Below are 16,783 nucleotides of genomic sequence, written 5' to 3' on the forward strand. Positions count from 1 at the left end.
CATTGGAAAAGCAGATTATTTTACATTTTGTATTTCTAAGAAACAGAAATGTTTTAAATGCTATCCCTAAAAATACAATCTCATTCTTAAAACCAGTTATTACAACATGAAGTGTCATAACAGTCAACAGTTTTACTGTTGAGTTAAAACTTTTCGAAAAACAGTATGAATTTAAGTATCTTATGTCAAATCTGAAAGATTTATCCATTGTTCCTGAAAGAAAATTGTATCAGAAATGTTTACAGGATTTTGTAACACCCAGGAATCAAATCCAAACTCCTGATTCACACAGCACACTTACAAATAATGCTCTTAAAACTGACATTATCTTCTGCTGCCATTTTATTCAGTAAAAAAGTACAGAACAAGAGATTTTTAATTACTGACATTAAAAGCAGAAACTGTGAGTTCATGTGGACTGTGAAAAAAACAGCTAAATAGATAACGTCAACTGATGTTAATCCCATTAATCATGACAGCAGATAGATGATGGCAAAAGTTAATAGAAAGCTCATAAATACCAGTTGTTAGCTTACTTTATTAATATGACCTAATAGCTGTTAAATTACTGTGTGTGGTGATTGTGAAGCAGAACAGACCTAAAGGATAAACATGAAATACTGTCATCATCTGCTCTGAAATCTTTCCAGATTTCAAAAAGCAAAAAACTGTTTGGAATAATGGTAAACATTGACATGCCTAACTCTAAGATGAAGAACTAAGGAGATTATTAAATACTTTTGCTAAAGACAAGTCAATTCAGACAGTGCTGTTTAATATCTCCATCGGTGACATAGATAGTGGGATGCTGATGACACTAAGTTGAATGGTCTGGTTGACATACCAGAGGAATGGGATGTCATCCAAAGAGGCCTGGAAAAGCTGGAGAAGTGGGCCCATAAAGCAGACTTTATGAGGTTCAACAATGCCAAGTGTGAGGTCCTGCACTGGGGTAGCGTTAATCCTCATTATCGTTACTGGCTGGGGGATGATGTGATAGAAAACGACCCCGCAGAAAGTAACTTGGGAATACTGGTGGACAAAAAGATGGGCATGAGCCAACAATGCACTCTCAGGGCCAATCAAAAGAACTGTGGCCAGAAGACTGAGAGAGTTGATTTGCCCCTCTACACTGCTGTGGTGAGACTTAACCTGGAGTACTGTGTCCAGCTCTGGAGCCCTCAACACAAGAAGGATGTGAAACTCTTGGAACAGGCCCACAGGAGGACCACAAAAAAAACCAAATCAAAGCACTGGAGCACCTCCCCTCTGAGGACAGGCTGAGGGAGGACTGGTATTGTTCAGCCTGGAGAAGAGGAGAAGACTGTAGAGAGACCATATAGCAGCCTTCTAGTACCTGAAGGGGGCCTACAGGAAATCTGAGGAGGGACTGTTTACAAGAGCATGTAGCAATAGGATGAGGGACAGTGGTCTTAAAGTAGAGAGGGAAGATTTAGATTAGATCTTGGGAAGAAGTTCTTTACTATGACAGCAGTGAAACACTGGAACAGGTTGCACAGAGATGTGATCAAGACCCCGTCCCAGGAGACTTCATCAACATTAGGCTTGACGGGGGTTTGAGCAACCTTATCTAGTTAAAGATGTTTCTGCTCACTGCAGGGCATCAAAATTAAAGATGCTTAAAGAGAGCTTCCAACCCAGTTCAATGATTCTATAACTCTTTGGGGGTGGTTAGATTTTGCACTATACTCATCTATAAATATGCATGGGGGGGGGATCAGATCACAGAGCAATTCAGTCTGAAAGTGGTGCTGGTATTAACTAGTCTGACCTGGTGCACAGGGACAATGGAATGGACACTGAGTGGCTGAGGGCTGTGTCATTAGAGTCCTGAACACCTCCAAGTATGGAGGTTCTAGATTCCACCTGGACAACCTTATGCCAGTGTTTCACAACTCTAATGATGAAATTTTTTTCCTTATGTCAGGGTGATTTGAAACATATGGGCTTTAAGGTCCTTTTCAACCCAAATCATTCTATGACTCTAGGAAGTTAGATTAAGGAATGAATGGTGAATTCTGCTAAATTTGGTTTGGTCTTTAGTTGTGGGAAAAGTGGTGATCTGTAATATAAGGATAGTTGGCTAACAAGGCTAACAAGAAGAATAATGGAAATCCATCAGAACAAGAGTGAGGTGATCTGGCTAATAAATATGTCACAAATCTTGTATAAGTTTGGTCAACAAAATTTTAAACAAAAACTCTGCATTCTAGTCATCATAGTGTGGAAAAACATATTTTTCTAAAAGATGCATTTTGCCTAATATTCCACAACAATTCCACACCTTTGCTGTAGTGAAGTCCTAAACTTGGTTCAATAAGTTGTCTTATAACGCTGTCAGTAAATGCAGTGAGAGAATCACTAGTTTCAGCCCCGCAGAACCGAGCTGCCTCTGGAGGTGACACAGCCAAGCACGTTGCAGGAATACAATGTTTTAAAATTTACGTAAGTACCATGTTTAGTCTCTTTTCTCATTTCCTCTGTGCAACATGTATGTGGATATACATGCACAGAGACAAGACGTAAGGGTATCATAGAACATGAAAAGGCTACACATAAAGAAAATTACCAAATGATAAAGTTACATATCCTTGCAAAACCAGATCATCTTTGTTTTAGGAAAAGCAGTAAAAGAGAAACCTAGCTGAAGTAAATTCTTTCTCAGACACAGAACTGCGTGTTTACAAGCAGAGGGATAGTGACAAGTATCCATGTTTTGCTTGTGCTTTATAGCAAAATGTTTGCATAATTAAAAAACCCACATGTGATTACCTCTATGCTGCACCATTATTTTAAATGCTCTTGCAAATCTTGGAACGTTCAGTTTAAGATAATTATTTCTGATGAATGGGAGTATATCTAATATGTTTTATGGTGAGATATTTAATTCTTCTAGCTAGAGCCCTTTCATGATAACAAGACCCTACTTTCTTTTCTCAGTAGATGTAGCAACATTATTCATAATATGTTTATAGCACAATTTGAAGATAATACTGTAAGGTTCTTTTGCTGGATTTTATTTTTTTCTAGCAGTGGCTGTTACAAATTTCTTCTTCCATTTGGCTTTGACATGGCCTGATGTTTGAAATGCCTACTTGTTCCCAATCTCCTTACCATTTCCATAATAATTTAAGAGAAAAAGAAAAGAAAATTATTACAATAACGACCATGAACATATTGAGAGATGGTTTTCTAGGTAAAAGCAGATCTTGTTTTCAGACCACTTTTACTAATAATTTTCTATTAAATAAGCATTTAAAAAAAAATTTGTGAGATCACTGAATCGACCTCCGAACAGCTGTAGATTAAGAAACTCTAAGGAACTACAGATGGTCAAGCTGTATCTGTATAGTCCATTTTAAAAACTAAAGGAAACTGCTCTTCTGTGCTGCTGGGATAAGTGCCCCTTTGAAAAAGCATCATTATTGCAGGTTTACATTCTTCTGCACACCCATGAAAGTAAAATGGGAAGCAATCTTCTGGGACTGAGACTGGAGAGAAAGTTCAAGCACAATGTGATAGCTACTTCTAAGGTCTGAAGGGAAACTAAGGTCTGAGGGGAGAAAATTAGTGAACCCTGCACAGTACCATAAAAATAGAGTATTTCAAGAAGGAGCACTGATTATAGAAACAAAAAAATAAGGCACTGTAGTTGCTAAAATAAAGGTCAGTCAGCATAGAAAGAGCTTACTGAAAAATAGGCTCAGATAAATAAGTTTTCTTGAAAATCAGTACAGATATGATTTGGGCCTTTAAAGAAAAGAAATAATAGCTGAATAGTAACTCTTCTTCCATTATTACTTTTATTAGTGTATGACATTACTTCTTTTCCCATCCTGTTTCTCTTTATTGTCTACCTACATAGCTCATTATTTAGGAGGATGCTGGTATGCTTACTTTCCATGTGATGTCTATCTAGCAAGTAGCGTAATTTTCCTCTGTCTTCCAAAATGTCACCTATAACACATAAGTAGGATAAGTTTCATTTTATACAGAGAGCAGAATCCAGCACACCTGAATTCAACATTTTTTATGTAAGACAGCCTTATGCTTACTAACAAACTCTGTTTTACAGAAGCCTGAAAGTAAGTCTAGAAAGTCTCAAATATCAGCTATGTAAAGAGTAAGTAAGCCCAAATGAAAAAATAGTTTGGCATAAAAAGACAAGGAAGAGGATAAGCATGAAAAATGCTTGCCATTAAAAATTCAGAAAACAGAATCAACTCGTTTGAAGGAGATTTTGTGGCGTAATCAAGCACTGTCTTCCAAGTTGTGATCAATGCAGATTTTTTTCCCCAAGATATTTAGTGTCACTGCTATACCAGCAACAGAAGAGGTGAGCTAAATCACAGCAGCCTTATGTTCCCCATGGTTGCCTTTGTGTGAAGCGTAGTTTGGTTTCAGTGTTGTATGAGGTATACACATAGTAGTGATATAAGGATTAACACTACATGAAGAGCTGGTGAAAGCAATGGTAGGTGTTTATACAACCAGATTTTACTGACATTTTCTGGGTGCAGTAAGTCTTCTTCAAAGAAGGTTTGAAGTTACTGAAAGTAACTTAAGTGACTTCTGCTAAATACAATTTCCAGTGTTTCTTTTGTATGGTTCATTGTCATTGAAGGTATGCTAAATTTATTCATCATTCTTTTAGTAGGGCTATTTGTGAATATGATGTTGGTATATTATGTAATTTAATGCAATCTATTTGATCTTTTATAATTTCTAAACAAAGACTACTTATGCCTTCTGGATTATCAAACTCATGTCTTTGCTGTAGTTTATGAATAAATGTCAAAGGATGGACTTGCTTATGTTAGCGTATTTGGGAGCTGGGAGTAGATGGTCTTTCATCATATTGTCTGGATTTTCAGGAAATTAATACTGTCAAAAATTAAAATCCGGACTGCTTCCCTGTTTTACTTATGCATTTTCTACTGAAACAAACCTCTTGCAAACTCATTTGCATGTAGCTAACAGTTGTACCTGCACATAGCTTTTTTTACCTAACCAAGACAATTTACATTGTAATCAAGTGTATGCTGCTAGAGATTGGTGGCACTTCCCCATTGTTTTACTAGTGTGCCAGAGAAGCTTAACTGAAATAAAATTAGTCTTAATTGTACAAGTTCAGACTTCACCTTCATTTTGCTGTTAAGAATATGTGAACGGTATATTTTGTAAGACCTCAGCTAATCAAATGACAGTGTGGAAAAAATCTGATTTGAGTTATGGCTCTCTGTCAGTTTATATGATCCTGTGTAGGGATGAGAAACTTTCCGTAATACCAATTTAAATATAAGGGTATCTGAGGTGACAAGACATGTGGGAAAGGACAAGAGATCTATTCCTGAGAAAAACAAATTCAAGTGGAAATAAAAGTTTGTAGCCTAGAGTATATTGTTGACTGTTCCCAGTTCCTATGAAAGGCAGAGCCCTGGGAACACGGTGAATCTAAAAGTATGGCTTTTATGCTGCATACTATGCCCATAAAAAAGTTGACTTTATTTTATCAAAACCTGTTGAAATTTAGCTAGTCCTGCTTTAATCCTAGCTTTTGTTTACCCTGTTTTTCAATCCTGTTAATTAGAACTTGCATATTTCCAAGTATCTTGTTTCTAGATTATTAAGGGCACTGCTAAATTCACAGTGTTCATTAGATTCTCTGTAATATTAGTTCTTAGCAGTTCTGAAATAAAATTCTTGCCAGATATTTTTGAAACAGAGAAAATACTAACACTTGGCATGTCTGTACCCTTCACATTGTTTTTTTATAGACATTCATTTGCAGATATTAACAGAACTGAACTACTTCATACCTCTTAGATAGTCTGTGAAAACACAAAGATTACAGGAGAGGTGCTTGCATAGTAAAAAGCTGGGTCTTCTGAGAGGTGGGTAATTGTGCACCTTTGAAGTTGGAATACTTGGGAGTTTATGTTCTTCAAACCACTGCTAATAAATAATATGTGTTTAACACTGCAATTTCATTCCAGTAGGTGTTTCATTTGTATCTCAAAACATTTCCAGGTCCTTGGGTCAAATAAGAATATATTTTAAAATTAAGTCCATTACTGCCAATAGTACATTCCTGAGGATTTTCCCTGTGTGGGACTGGACTGATAATTGAGTCATGTCTAACAAGATTGGAGAAAATTACTTCAGTCAGAGGAGTCTGGTTGTATTAAATCATTATATAAACAAATTAATTGCAAAACAGAATCTTATCATTATTTTGAATATGTCATTTGCTGCTATATGCATAAGGCATTTATTTTTTTACATACCACAGAATGCTTATAAAGAGTAAGTAGATTATCATAATCAAAACAATTATAAACTTGCACTATTATCTGCTGCTTTTATTCAAAAGCACCCTGAAGCACTCTGCACACTGTTATATGTGGGAAAAGAAATTAGAAATAGAAAATTACACTGAGATTTCATCAATAGCTCATGACAATAATTAGAGGATTTGATTAAGATTCATTCATCTCCCCTTTGGCTATTAATAGGAATATGACACACTTTGAATTCAATCTTTATGCTCTTAAGGGGATTTTCTTTGGTGAAGAAAAACTTCAGAGACTTTCTACACTCTCTTAATGTGCAAAGTCCTTAAATACTAGTAGAAGCATTATCACTCATAAGATCTGAATGTTCCAGCTGTGATTATTTCTAAGTTGGTACCATAAAGTCAAGAATTATGAGTCTTGTTTGTAGCTTTTTTTACTTCGTCAGCACTTATTAGTATGTTGTAAAAAAAACATAACAGAGCCACTTGGTCTCTTGAGTGTATTTGTCTTTTTGGTGAACACAGGGGCCAAAAGATATCATTCTCCTTTTTTTGCTAAGATCAAACGAACTGTGCAAGTTCTGCTGGAGAACGGGCACCGTACTTAACTCCTAGTCCAGTACTCCCACCCCTCAATATCTCCTGTATAGGGAAGAAAGACTTTCCTACAATGATGAAAAAAGTAAGTTATTATCAGAAAATAAAGCTATCCCTGAAGAGAATGCTAACATTTATTTTTATTGTTATGGCAACAGATTTAAAGTGACTGTAAAACTAAATGCATAAATAAAATATTAAAATTAATAGAAACATGATCAGTAAAGAGTGAGAAAATTGCTACTACTCATTTTTATTACCTTCAAAGGATTTGAAAGCTATTGGTGACAGGAACACAGCTATCTTTTTCATCTTTATTTGGAGCTGAAATATTAGCTCTTTCAGTGAGACGGGAAGGAAAGAAGAGAAATGCCAATAGCTTTATTTTTACCACTATTTGAAGAATTCTTCATTTTAAATAGATGCAACCATCTTTAAAGCATTCTTTCAAAGAGCAGTAATCAGCAGAGAAAGTCAGTCTCAGAGGAAGATCTTAGAATGAGCAAAGTGGTGACCTACTTTTATCCTCTACTAGAAGGCTGTGTCTCATGGATACAGGACTTTAGCAGAGGTGGAAGATTAGGTCTACTTACTTGGCTTAGTTATTCATTCTTTTCTTTCTTAAAGAGCAAGTAGTTTAATCTTCCTTTTCTTATATTGCCTGTCTACAAATTGGTCCATACAATACCATTGTAAAGGGCATTGCAATCAATACATGAAAAGCTAGAACCTAACACAGTATTCAGAAGCAGCCTGTGAGGGTTATTCCTCTCCATTTTCCTTTCTTTCTAGTAGCCTTCTGTAGCAGCCTCTCCAATATAGCACCTGGCATAGCTGTGTCCAACAGGAGAGTGTTAATGATCTCAAGAAAAAAAGGGCCCATGGAGAAAGGCAAGTGCTTTGAAGAGGAAGAACATACAGATTAAGGAAAACAGTAATCTACTATTTGAAAAGCTTACTAATTTTATCTTCTATTCCTGTCTTCATCACAGAGAACAGCCACGAGTTCCAATGAGCTATTGCTTGAAAATATATTTGCTTAATTACTTTGGTTGCACTGCTTTTTAAATGGTAGAATAATAACCGGGATCTTATAGAGAAAAAAACATACACCTCTAGGAAGCATTGGTATTTTTTTAAGCCCATCATCAAGATCAATAGCAAAGTGTTACCTGCTAGTATGGAGCTGGTCAGTGTGGAAAGCAAGGACAACTTGCCCAACTGAGCCCAGGACTGGCCTACACAAGTCCAGCTGAGTCCGGGACTGGCCATAAAGCATGTTGGTACTCTGGCTGTGTTATGGTGACAGTAGCTGCTATATATCCATTTTCCAGTAAAGGGCTTAGATCACATCAAAATGATGTTGTTTGAGACAGGTTTTAGACAGTAACATGAACTGGTGTGGTTGTTGCATGCTTATTCTTTTGGTGCTTAGTTCATTGAACAATTAAAGAAATTATTTAAACATATTTCACAACTGCTTCCTTTCTCTCTTTTTTTTAATTCAGGAGAAAAGACACTGGGATGTTGTCATACAAAGAGCACCTACCAGTGAGTCAGGTGGTAGTTGGAGATGTTGACAGGCCTGGGTCTGAAGCCAAGGTATCTGTGGGTCCTGTGCGTTGTCAAGGAGATCGTAAGTTGGCTTGTTTTCTTCCACATATTCCTGGGTAGAAGGCAAACTAAATTGGATATTGGTAACTTTGTAGACACCTCGTGCAAATCTAGAGAAGTAGTTTTCAATTCTGAGACTTTTTCCTATGAAAACATACAGTGATTTGAGAAATTTTGTCTGTGAAACCGCACATTTAATGGCTCATCTTTGCAATTAAAATAATTTCTTTTTATTTAATTTTATGGCAAATATGGCAACTTTGATTATTCAACGAAGTTTATGTGCATACAAGCAATAGTACAGATTGCATAAGAACATCTCTCTGTGTTTCTGTTCAGTTCTGTTATCATTATGATTTCCATGCATATCACTGTAAATTGTATTTATGAGTTATAAGTAGTACAATGATTGCAAAGCTTATCACTCTAAACTCCATTTACAGATGTATAATATTTGACAAGATCGTTATCAAACATTAACCATATCGGGGCTTAGACTTTTCCCTGTAGAACACCGAGAGTTTTTTATAGTCATCCCTGATTTCCAGGCTGAGTGCTGATTGGAAGTGAAAAATCTTCCAGTTTGATCAGCAGATGATAGAATAAGTCACTATAATGAATGAACTTCCACTTCCCACACACAAAAATATTGGGATGCAGTTAAGAGATTTGCATTCTTCCTTCAGTCTGATTTATATTTCAGAAGGCAAATTCACCACCAAAGGCAGGGTAACTGCTTAAGACCCTTTTAAATCACACTTCAAAAACATTTTATGCAGTTGGCATACATCCTCTGTATTTGAAGGTTACAATACATGCCATGAGGAAAGGTTGCTTGATTTAGTTTACAATAACTAATATTTTTTTGGTGTCTAAGGAATACAAAATCACAGAATCATCCAGGTTGGAAAGGACCTCTGAGATCATCAAGTCCAACCCTTAATCCACTACCACTGTAGTTACCAGACCATGGCACTGAGTGCCACATCCAGTCATCTTTTTTTAAAAACATCCAGAATCCACCACCTCCCTGAGCAGCCCATTCCAATGCCTGATCGCCCTCTCTGTAAAGAATTTCTTCCTAATGTCTAACCTAAACCTCCCCTGACAGAGCTTAAGTCCATGCCCTCTTGTCTTACTGGTAGCTACTTGGGAGAAGAGACCGACCCCCCCCCCGGCTACACCCTCCTTTCAGGGAGTTGTAGAGAGTGATGAGGTCTCCCCTGAGCCTCCTCTTCTCCAGACTGAACACCCCCAGCTCCCTCAGCCCTTCCTCACAGGACTTGTGCTGGATTCCTTCACAGCCTCTTTGCTCTTCTCTGGACCTGCTCCAGCACCTCAGTCTCCTTCCTGAACTGAGGGGCCCAGAACTGGACACAGTGCTCAAGGTGTGGTCTCACCAGCACTGAGCACCAGCACCAGCACCAGACTGATGAGGCCTCAGTCAATGATAGCACAGAATGTGCTTTGCCACAAACAGAAAGTTTGTGGGTTTTCTGCTTTGCACAAATGATCGGTCTGTTAATGAATCTGATTAATGAATCATCATGATTCATTATGAATGATTCTGTTAATGAATCAACAAGCAGAAACAAACAGCATAGGATATTTGCAAACTTTGACATCACCTATTTGATGTCATTATTTGTGGTATTTGACTAATCATTGGACAGTTTGTATTTGTTTCTTTTTTTTCTCTGCTATGTTTGACAAACATTTTCATAATCGTCTGCTACAACTAAAGACTAAGAAATAACAAATAGCATATTTCTAGTGCCTATATTTCTCGTTATCCTGCATCTGCATGCTGCTAGAAATATCAGTCTCTAAAGGTGAGCCATTTCTAAATATTAGTATAAATGAAACTTGATTTAAGCAGAGAGTAGCCTTTGTTGGAGTTTGACGGAGTTTGGAAGAAAACCAGTATCAGCAGTATTCATGTGCGATCTGCAGTGACAGACAAAAAGGCCTTAACAGATGACAGAAATTCAGGAAGAAATCAAAATTTGATTCTTATATCACAAAAGCACTGGATTTGTTTGTGCGTGTGTGTGTGTGACTGCGCATGTGCGTGTGTGACTATGCATGTGTTCTCATGGCAAATACACCTTGAATTCATTTACTCAGTGATTTTGACCATGACTCATCAGTACTTGCTTCATTACTTGTTGCTTTGTTTCTTTCACTTCAAAGTATCACTTCTGTCTTTACTCTTGTACTTATTATATAATGTTCCAATAGAGTTTGCTTATTTAACCTAACAGTGTTGTGGATATAGGCATTTTTTCCAACTCTGGGTTTGAATTAAAACCAGTTTATAGACACTTAAAACAAGCAGCTACTGCCAGGATCAGTGTTGACAGTGCTGGCATCATTGGTAAGGTGTGCATTTATATTCCTTAAGTATTTCTTATGTGTCCCATGTGCAAGTTGGTGAATCAGAACTGTTAATTGTCATGAAAAATAAATCTGCTGTTTCCAATGCATGATTAGGCCATGTTAATTGTATTAAAATTTAGGACACTTTCAGCATCTTGAACTTGTTTTTCAAGGACACCACCTGAGTTTTCAGGAAAAAAAAATAAATAGCACTGTCTTAGAGTGCAGTTTTCACTTATAGATTAAACCTATGAGCTAGGTCAGTTCTCTAGCAGGAAATAAAATGTGTTGACTCAGACCAGTGGTATTACTTATATACAAAGGTATAGTCATTTGGGGAGTATCTCAACAAAAACCTCATTTGAACTGGTAAAAGAGCCAACTGGAATTTCACTAGATCCTAATTTACACCTATTGTATCTTAGACAACATTCTAGTAATAATGACCGGTCTTACAGGTTACTGGAAGTGAAAACATTGAATCAAATGAAAATTAACACACTCCTCTCCCCCCACAAAAAAAAAAAAAAAAAAAAATTAAACCAGAGTGCTTCCTTGAAGCTGGCCTCTTATATGTATAATTCTATGTGAAAAATACAAAATATAGTTTTCTGAATATTTTTAACCAATTATTCCACTGGAAGCTTGTATGTTATATATCTGAAATGTAGGCAATACCGAGTAAATACTACTTCTACCGAGTATTTACTACTTCTCTGCTACTCAGATTAGAAAACTCATTAAAACATCTAATTTTTTCTATATTTCTCTATTTTTTCTTTACATTTAAATATGTATTTTTTTATTTTTTATTAATCTCTTATGACTTTCCAATCAATTGTGATAAGTTCAGTAGGGTAAACACAGTTCAAAACTTCATCACTCTAAGAGTTAGAACTATTTTCCCCAGTAACTGTTGCTGCTTTCAGTAAAAATAAAAATGCTGAATTTCCACACACACAGGAGTCTGCCGGGACACTTTCGTAGTCTATTAGCACCCCAGCACAGACTTTTACTGAGGACAGCTTACAGACACACTGACCAGGGAAAACAGATCCACAGTGGTTTTATCCCTTACACTAACACTATAATGTTACCTGGAGACTGGTGAATGGCTTGCAAAATATCAGGAAAAATCCCCTTGCTTTCTAAACTCCTTCACCCTCATGAGGAGTCCAGGTGTAACTGGGTTAAGCTTTCATTCCCCTACAGCAAGTCCCTCAGCAGCTACACTCTTTTGTTTGTGGGATCCTCTCTGTGCTGCCAAAAGTTACAGCTCAAAGTAACATTAAATTTGTTGTTGTTGTTTTGGTTTTGATCCGTGAGAACAAAATCCAGCCAGCAAGGATCAGGTGCAAGCATAAACTTTTATTTGATAATTGACACAGAAGTGGGAGCGAAAAGAGTAAGAAAGTGGGAAAGAAAGGAAATAACGACAAAGTCACCACCAGGGGACCAGCTGTCCAGTGAGTTTCTTGTTCCGAGATGGCGTTACCATCCTGGACGGGGCCCAATGCAAGACGGTGATGGGTCGGTGCAGGATGAAAGCAACAATAAAGACAGAATGGGGACCTCTTTATATACCCCCTAAATTCCGGTCATTCCAGTGCAGCTCCTTTGTTCCCTAAGGAGAGCTGTCAGTCAGTTGCAGCAGGAGCCAGGAGCCACTAGCATCAGTACAATCAAGGTGTTCCCGCCCCCTAGTCAGGGCCATTGAAAGCAGCCCCGCCTGGAGGGGATTTCCACCGGGCTCCTCGAAAGGAAGGCTCATCAGCTAAGGTGCTCCATGACCAAGTCATAGAAGGCTGGCCCTCCTTTGAGGCACCATTCCTAGCTCTGTTCTAGTCACCTTTATTCACTTTAAAACTGTCTTTTGAGGCAAAGAAAATCCCAATCATTGCAATCTCACAAGTGGAATCTCACACACTGCCTTTATGTTTCTGAGATAACTTTTCCTTTTCTCACCTCCCAGAAAATCTCAGACCATGGCCAGTTGTCTTATGCAACTATAGATCTTTTCTTGGCTATGTGAGTAGAATTTTGCCTGTCCCAAAAAAAAGGAGCTGAAAACCACCCATCACTTATATGGATCTAGGGCATCTAGGTTTTATTAGAAAAAAAGTAACTAAATGAAATATTTGCTTCATGGGAGGGAGACTCCCTCTTGTTTTTTAAACGCGAAGTAATTCCTTATGCTGAGGGAGAACATCCCTGTGAACTTTCACTTTTGTAAAATGAACAGTCCTACAGTAGCTTCAGTCCTCCTTAAATTTTAACATGATTAACTGATACTCAACCCATCTGTATTCCGAAGTTTATCTCTGTATATCACCATGCAGAGAGATTTTTCCTGTTCTCTGTATTTCAGGTGGCTAATTATGATTGTTCTCTGTAAAGTCATAATGTAACTATGGGATCCCATAAGAACTGACAGTTATTGAATAAAAATATTATTATAGTACAGTGCATTGCAGCTATGCCAGTCTCAGTAAATCTGTACCAGTCCAATATATAAGCAAATAAAACCAAGATGCTTAAATCAATAGGTAGGATTTGAGAAAAATGGAAAACAGCATTTGAAGCTGTAAATTCAAAAGATAGTTGTTAGCAACTTGTCAACAACTTCGCATGGCAGCAAAAAAGAAACAGAGTTGGTCAGGGTTTTACTTTAATCCATGCACTGTTTGAACCTTTTAATAATAAAAATGTGTAGACTTCGATTGCCATAGTTCTTTCTCTTTTTAGTCTTTAGTTGATAAAATTATTTTGCATTTTACTGAAAATGTTTTCCAAAGGAAGGGGGCGGGAGGGAAATGAGAACTACCAGTGGTTCAAAGAGGAAGTATAGAAGCCAACGATATCAAATGCAGCAATAAAACAGGATTTCAGAAGTGGAGAGTAGGCCACCTCCTAGTCGTAAGTTCTATCAGATAACAAAAAAACAAAATAAACCAAAAGAAACAAACAAAAAAAACCCCACCACATTTTATTCTGTTGCGCATTGCATTATATCTTTCTCCTCACACAGAGCAAGACTTATAAGTTATTAAAGATCATAGAATGTTAGGTATTTTGCAAGTGCTTCTGAGCTCACCTGGAAGAATAGGGCTTATAATACTAATAAATGTTGGAAAGGACAGTCACTCCAATCTCTTGCTCAAAGGAGGACAAACTTCAAACACAAATCATGTTGCTTAGGGCCTTTTCTATTCATTTTATGAACATTTCTGAGGATATAATTTCTGCTATCTCTCTGGGCAACCTGTTCCAGTAGACAACTTATCTAATTGTGAAAATGCAGTGGAAATTTTATGTGTTTCAGTTTGTGACTGTTGTCTCTTGATCTTTTGCTCTGCAAATCTGAGAAGAGCTTATATTTGTCTTCCCATCAGGCGGCAATTAGCTCCCCTCAAAGCCTTTCTTAGCATAAGGAAACCCAGTTCCCACATGCTTCAGTCTTCAAATGCTTGTTATATTTATGATACCTTATGAATCAGGAAAAGGGTGAAGATCACATGCTGATTGTGAAGATCTTCTTTTCCTGGGTCAAGAAAGACAGAATTAGGAGCTGCATTGTCTATCTTCATCTATTCTCCTGGAACTGCTTCCAAAAACTTTGATCAAAGTCCCATCGTCTAAGTCTGCAGAAGTATTTCAGTGTGCCGCTCCTCTGGTAGATAGAAAACAACTTCTAATTTGCAATCAATGTGTATTCATGTCCAGTATATATCCTTTTGACCTTGTGCCTTTATTAATCTTTTGCTTAAATAGATCTTGTTTCCTAATCAGTACTTCCTAAACATATGAAGTCATCTTGTCTGCTCTCAATGTTTGATCTAAACTAACCCAGCCAAGCTCTTCTAATTAATTTTTTGTAAAATGTGTTCCTTTCACTAATCATCCTGATCGACTTTGCCAAATACCAGATCTATTCTTTTGCAGAAATCTGATCACAGGCCTTCATTCCACTCACTTAACTCAGAAACTAAAAAACAATAATTGTGCTTCTGCACAGTCAAGGTTAAAATTGACCTGAAGACCGTCTCAAGCATTTCTGTTCCCTAATAATTAGCAACAGCATTCCAGCTAGGGATTAAGGGCTTGGGTTAGTAATCTCCATTGATATGCAGAAATAAATTACCAAAACCCCAAACCAAGAAAAATTAAGAAGCAGTAGGAAACTGAATATGTGCTTAGTGATTTCTCAGGACAAAACGAGAGTATCTTGCCTCAAACAAATACTTTTTGATGTTGAAAAAAAAAATCCGTAATATGTAAAGGCTACCAGCCTCAATTTATATCAGCCTTATTCTATTCAATATAATGCTCAGGGAAAAAAGGAATTTACTCTAGGCTTTACCATACTTTTGTTTTTTCCTCAGCAGGTTCAATATGTAAACAGCAATATTAGTCATAAATAACATTCAGATGTTTCCAGAGTCCATCTACAAAATTTATTTTTCTAGGCTCCAAAGATTCTGAACCCTGCTAACTGTATAAAGTATGAATGATAGGAAGAATTATTAGATTAGACCTTTCCTTTAGAGAAATACTGGTTTATACTGTGGTTTTATCTCTCCACCTTGTTTCTTGTTCCCTCTTAGTTGTACTCTCTTGAAGAGACTTAAGCAAGTAAACATCGTCACTTATCACAGAAAGCCCCTCCATATATCTTCCTTTTTATTTACACATTAAGTGTCAGTAGATCATACGGACTGCTCTATGATCAAAAAGCTTCCTGAAATTAAATTCATTAGCAAAACAAGAAACTTTCCAGACCTGCACAGCACCACTTGAAGTACTCAGCTGAGGAACTAAAGACAGCTGAGTGAGTAATGAATACACAGACATTGTGGGTAGAAATAGCTAGGAGCAATACACATACTCCCTGTTATGTCTGATGTGAAATTAAATTATCACATATACTGACACAAATTGAACATTAGAAGTGAGACAGCAGACAGTGGGATCTGCAAGCCGAGTCTCTGCAATGATGACTTCTGCAGCTTTCCAACCTTTGAGTGCTGCTGCCCTGCCACTGTAAGGGTCTGTGCTCCATGTAACTCTCAAATTGTAATGGGGCCAAAACCTTTCGAGTCAGCCCCGCATTTTCTAAACATGAGTAGAGACCTGTTTGTCCATATAAATGAGACACTTTGAATTACTTTAATTCATTAGCAGGGACGTGTCTAATCTAGACAAGGCTGCTTCAAGAACTCACCCAGCCTGGCCTTGAACAGCTCCAGAGAGGGGGCATCCACACTTTCCCTGGGCAGTCTGTTCCAAAGTCTCATCACCCTTGTACTAAAGAACTGGTGCTCAGTGGGTGTAATCAAATAGGTGACAGGAAGTATCTGCCCTTTAACATCAGGTAGCACCATGGACTTTTCACTTCCTAATTTGAAGAACATCAATTTGTTTCTGCAAGGAGCAGGTGCAAATAGCAGGGCTCCCTGAAGCTTTAAAAATTTAATGGTATCTTGTATCCAATTTGTAGACTATGAGGTGCTGCACACCAGCCATTTCTAGAGGCTGCTTTTTGCACATCAGTCTGTAAATGAACAGAGAAAACACTGCTCATGACATGGCAACCAAAGAGGTCTAAACTTTGAAAACATGGGTACAGAAGAGCTCCTAGGGGAACTCAAATAGCCATTACTAGATGAGAACCACTATTAAGTTTGCTAACACATCACAAAACTGTAAGTTTTATTCACAGTTTTAAAAATTGCAAATGCTAGGAGCATAATGGAATTTATGAGGATGCTTTTGCAAGAATGCAAGTGGTTGAAAATATGATGAGGAAAATTTAGTTTACAAAAGGGTTATCAATTGTAGCCCTCTATACACCCAGAATCATAGGACTATGGAGTATGA

General features: G+C 37.3%; 1 protein-coding gene across 1 annotated transcript in view; it reads left to right on the forward strand.

Moving 5' to 3' along the window:
• The window catches only part of CNTNAP2 (contactin associated protein 2), an 830,415-nt gene that overhangs the window by 713,013 nt on the left and 100,619 nt on the right, over window positions 1-16,783 (forward strand). Inside the window, exon 15 of the mRNA XM_071736230.1 lies at window positions 8,422-8,549. Within this exon, the coding sequence (XP_071592331.1) occupies window positions 8,422-8,549 (128 nt within the window). The remainder of the gene's footprint in view (window positions 1-8,421; window positions 8,550-16,783) is intronic.

The sequence above is a fragment of the Heliangelus exortis genome, chromosome 2 (assembly GCF_036169615.1).
Source record: "Heliangelus exortis chromosome 2, bHelExo1.hap1, whole genome shotgun sequence".
Classification (NCBI taxonomy): domain Eukaryota; kingdom Metazoa; phylum Chordata; class Aves; order Apodiformes; family Trochilidae; genus Heliangelus; species Heliangelus exortis.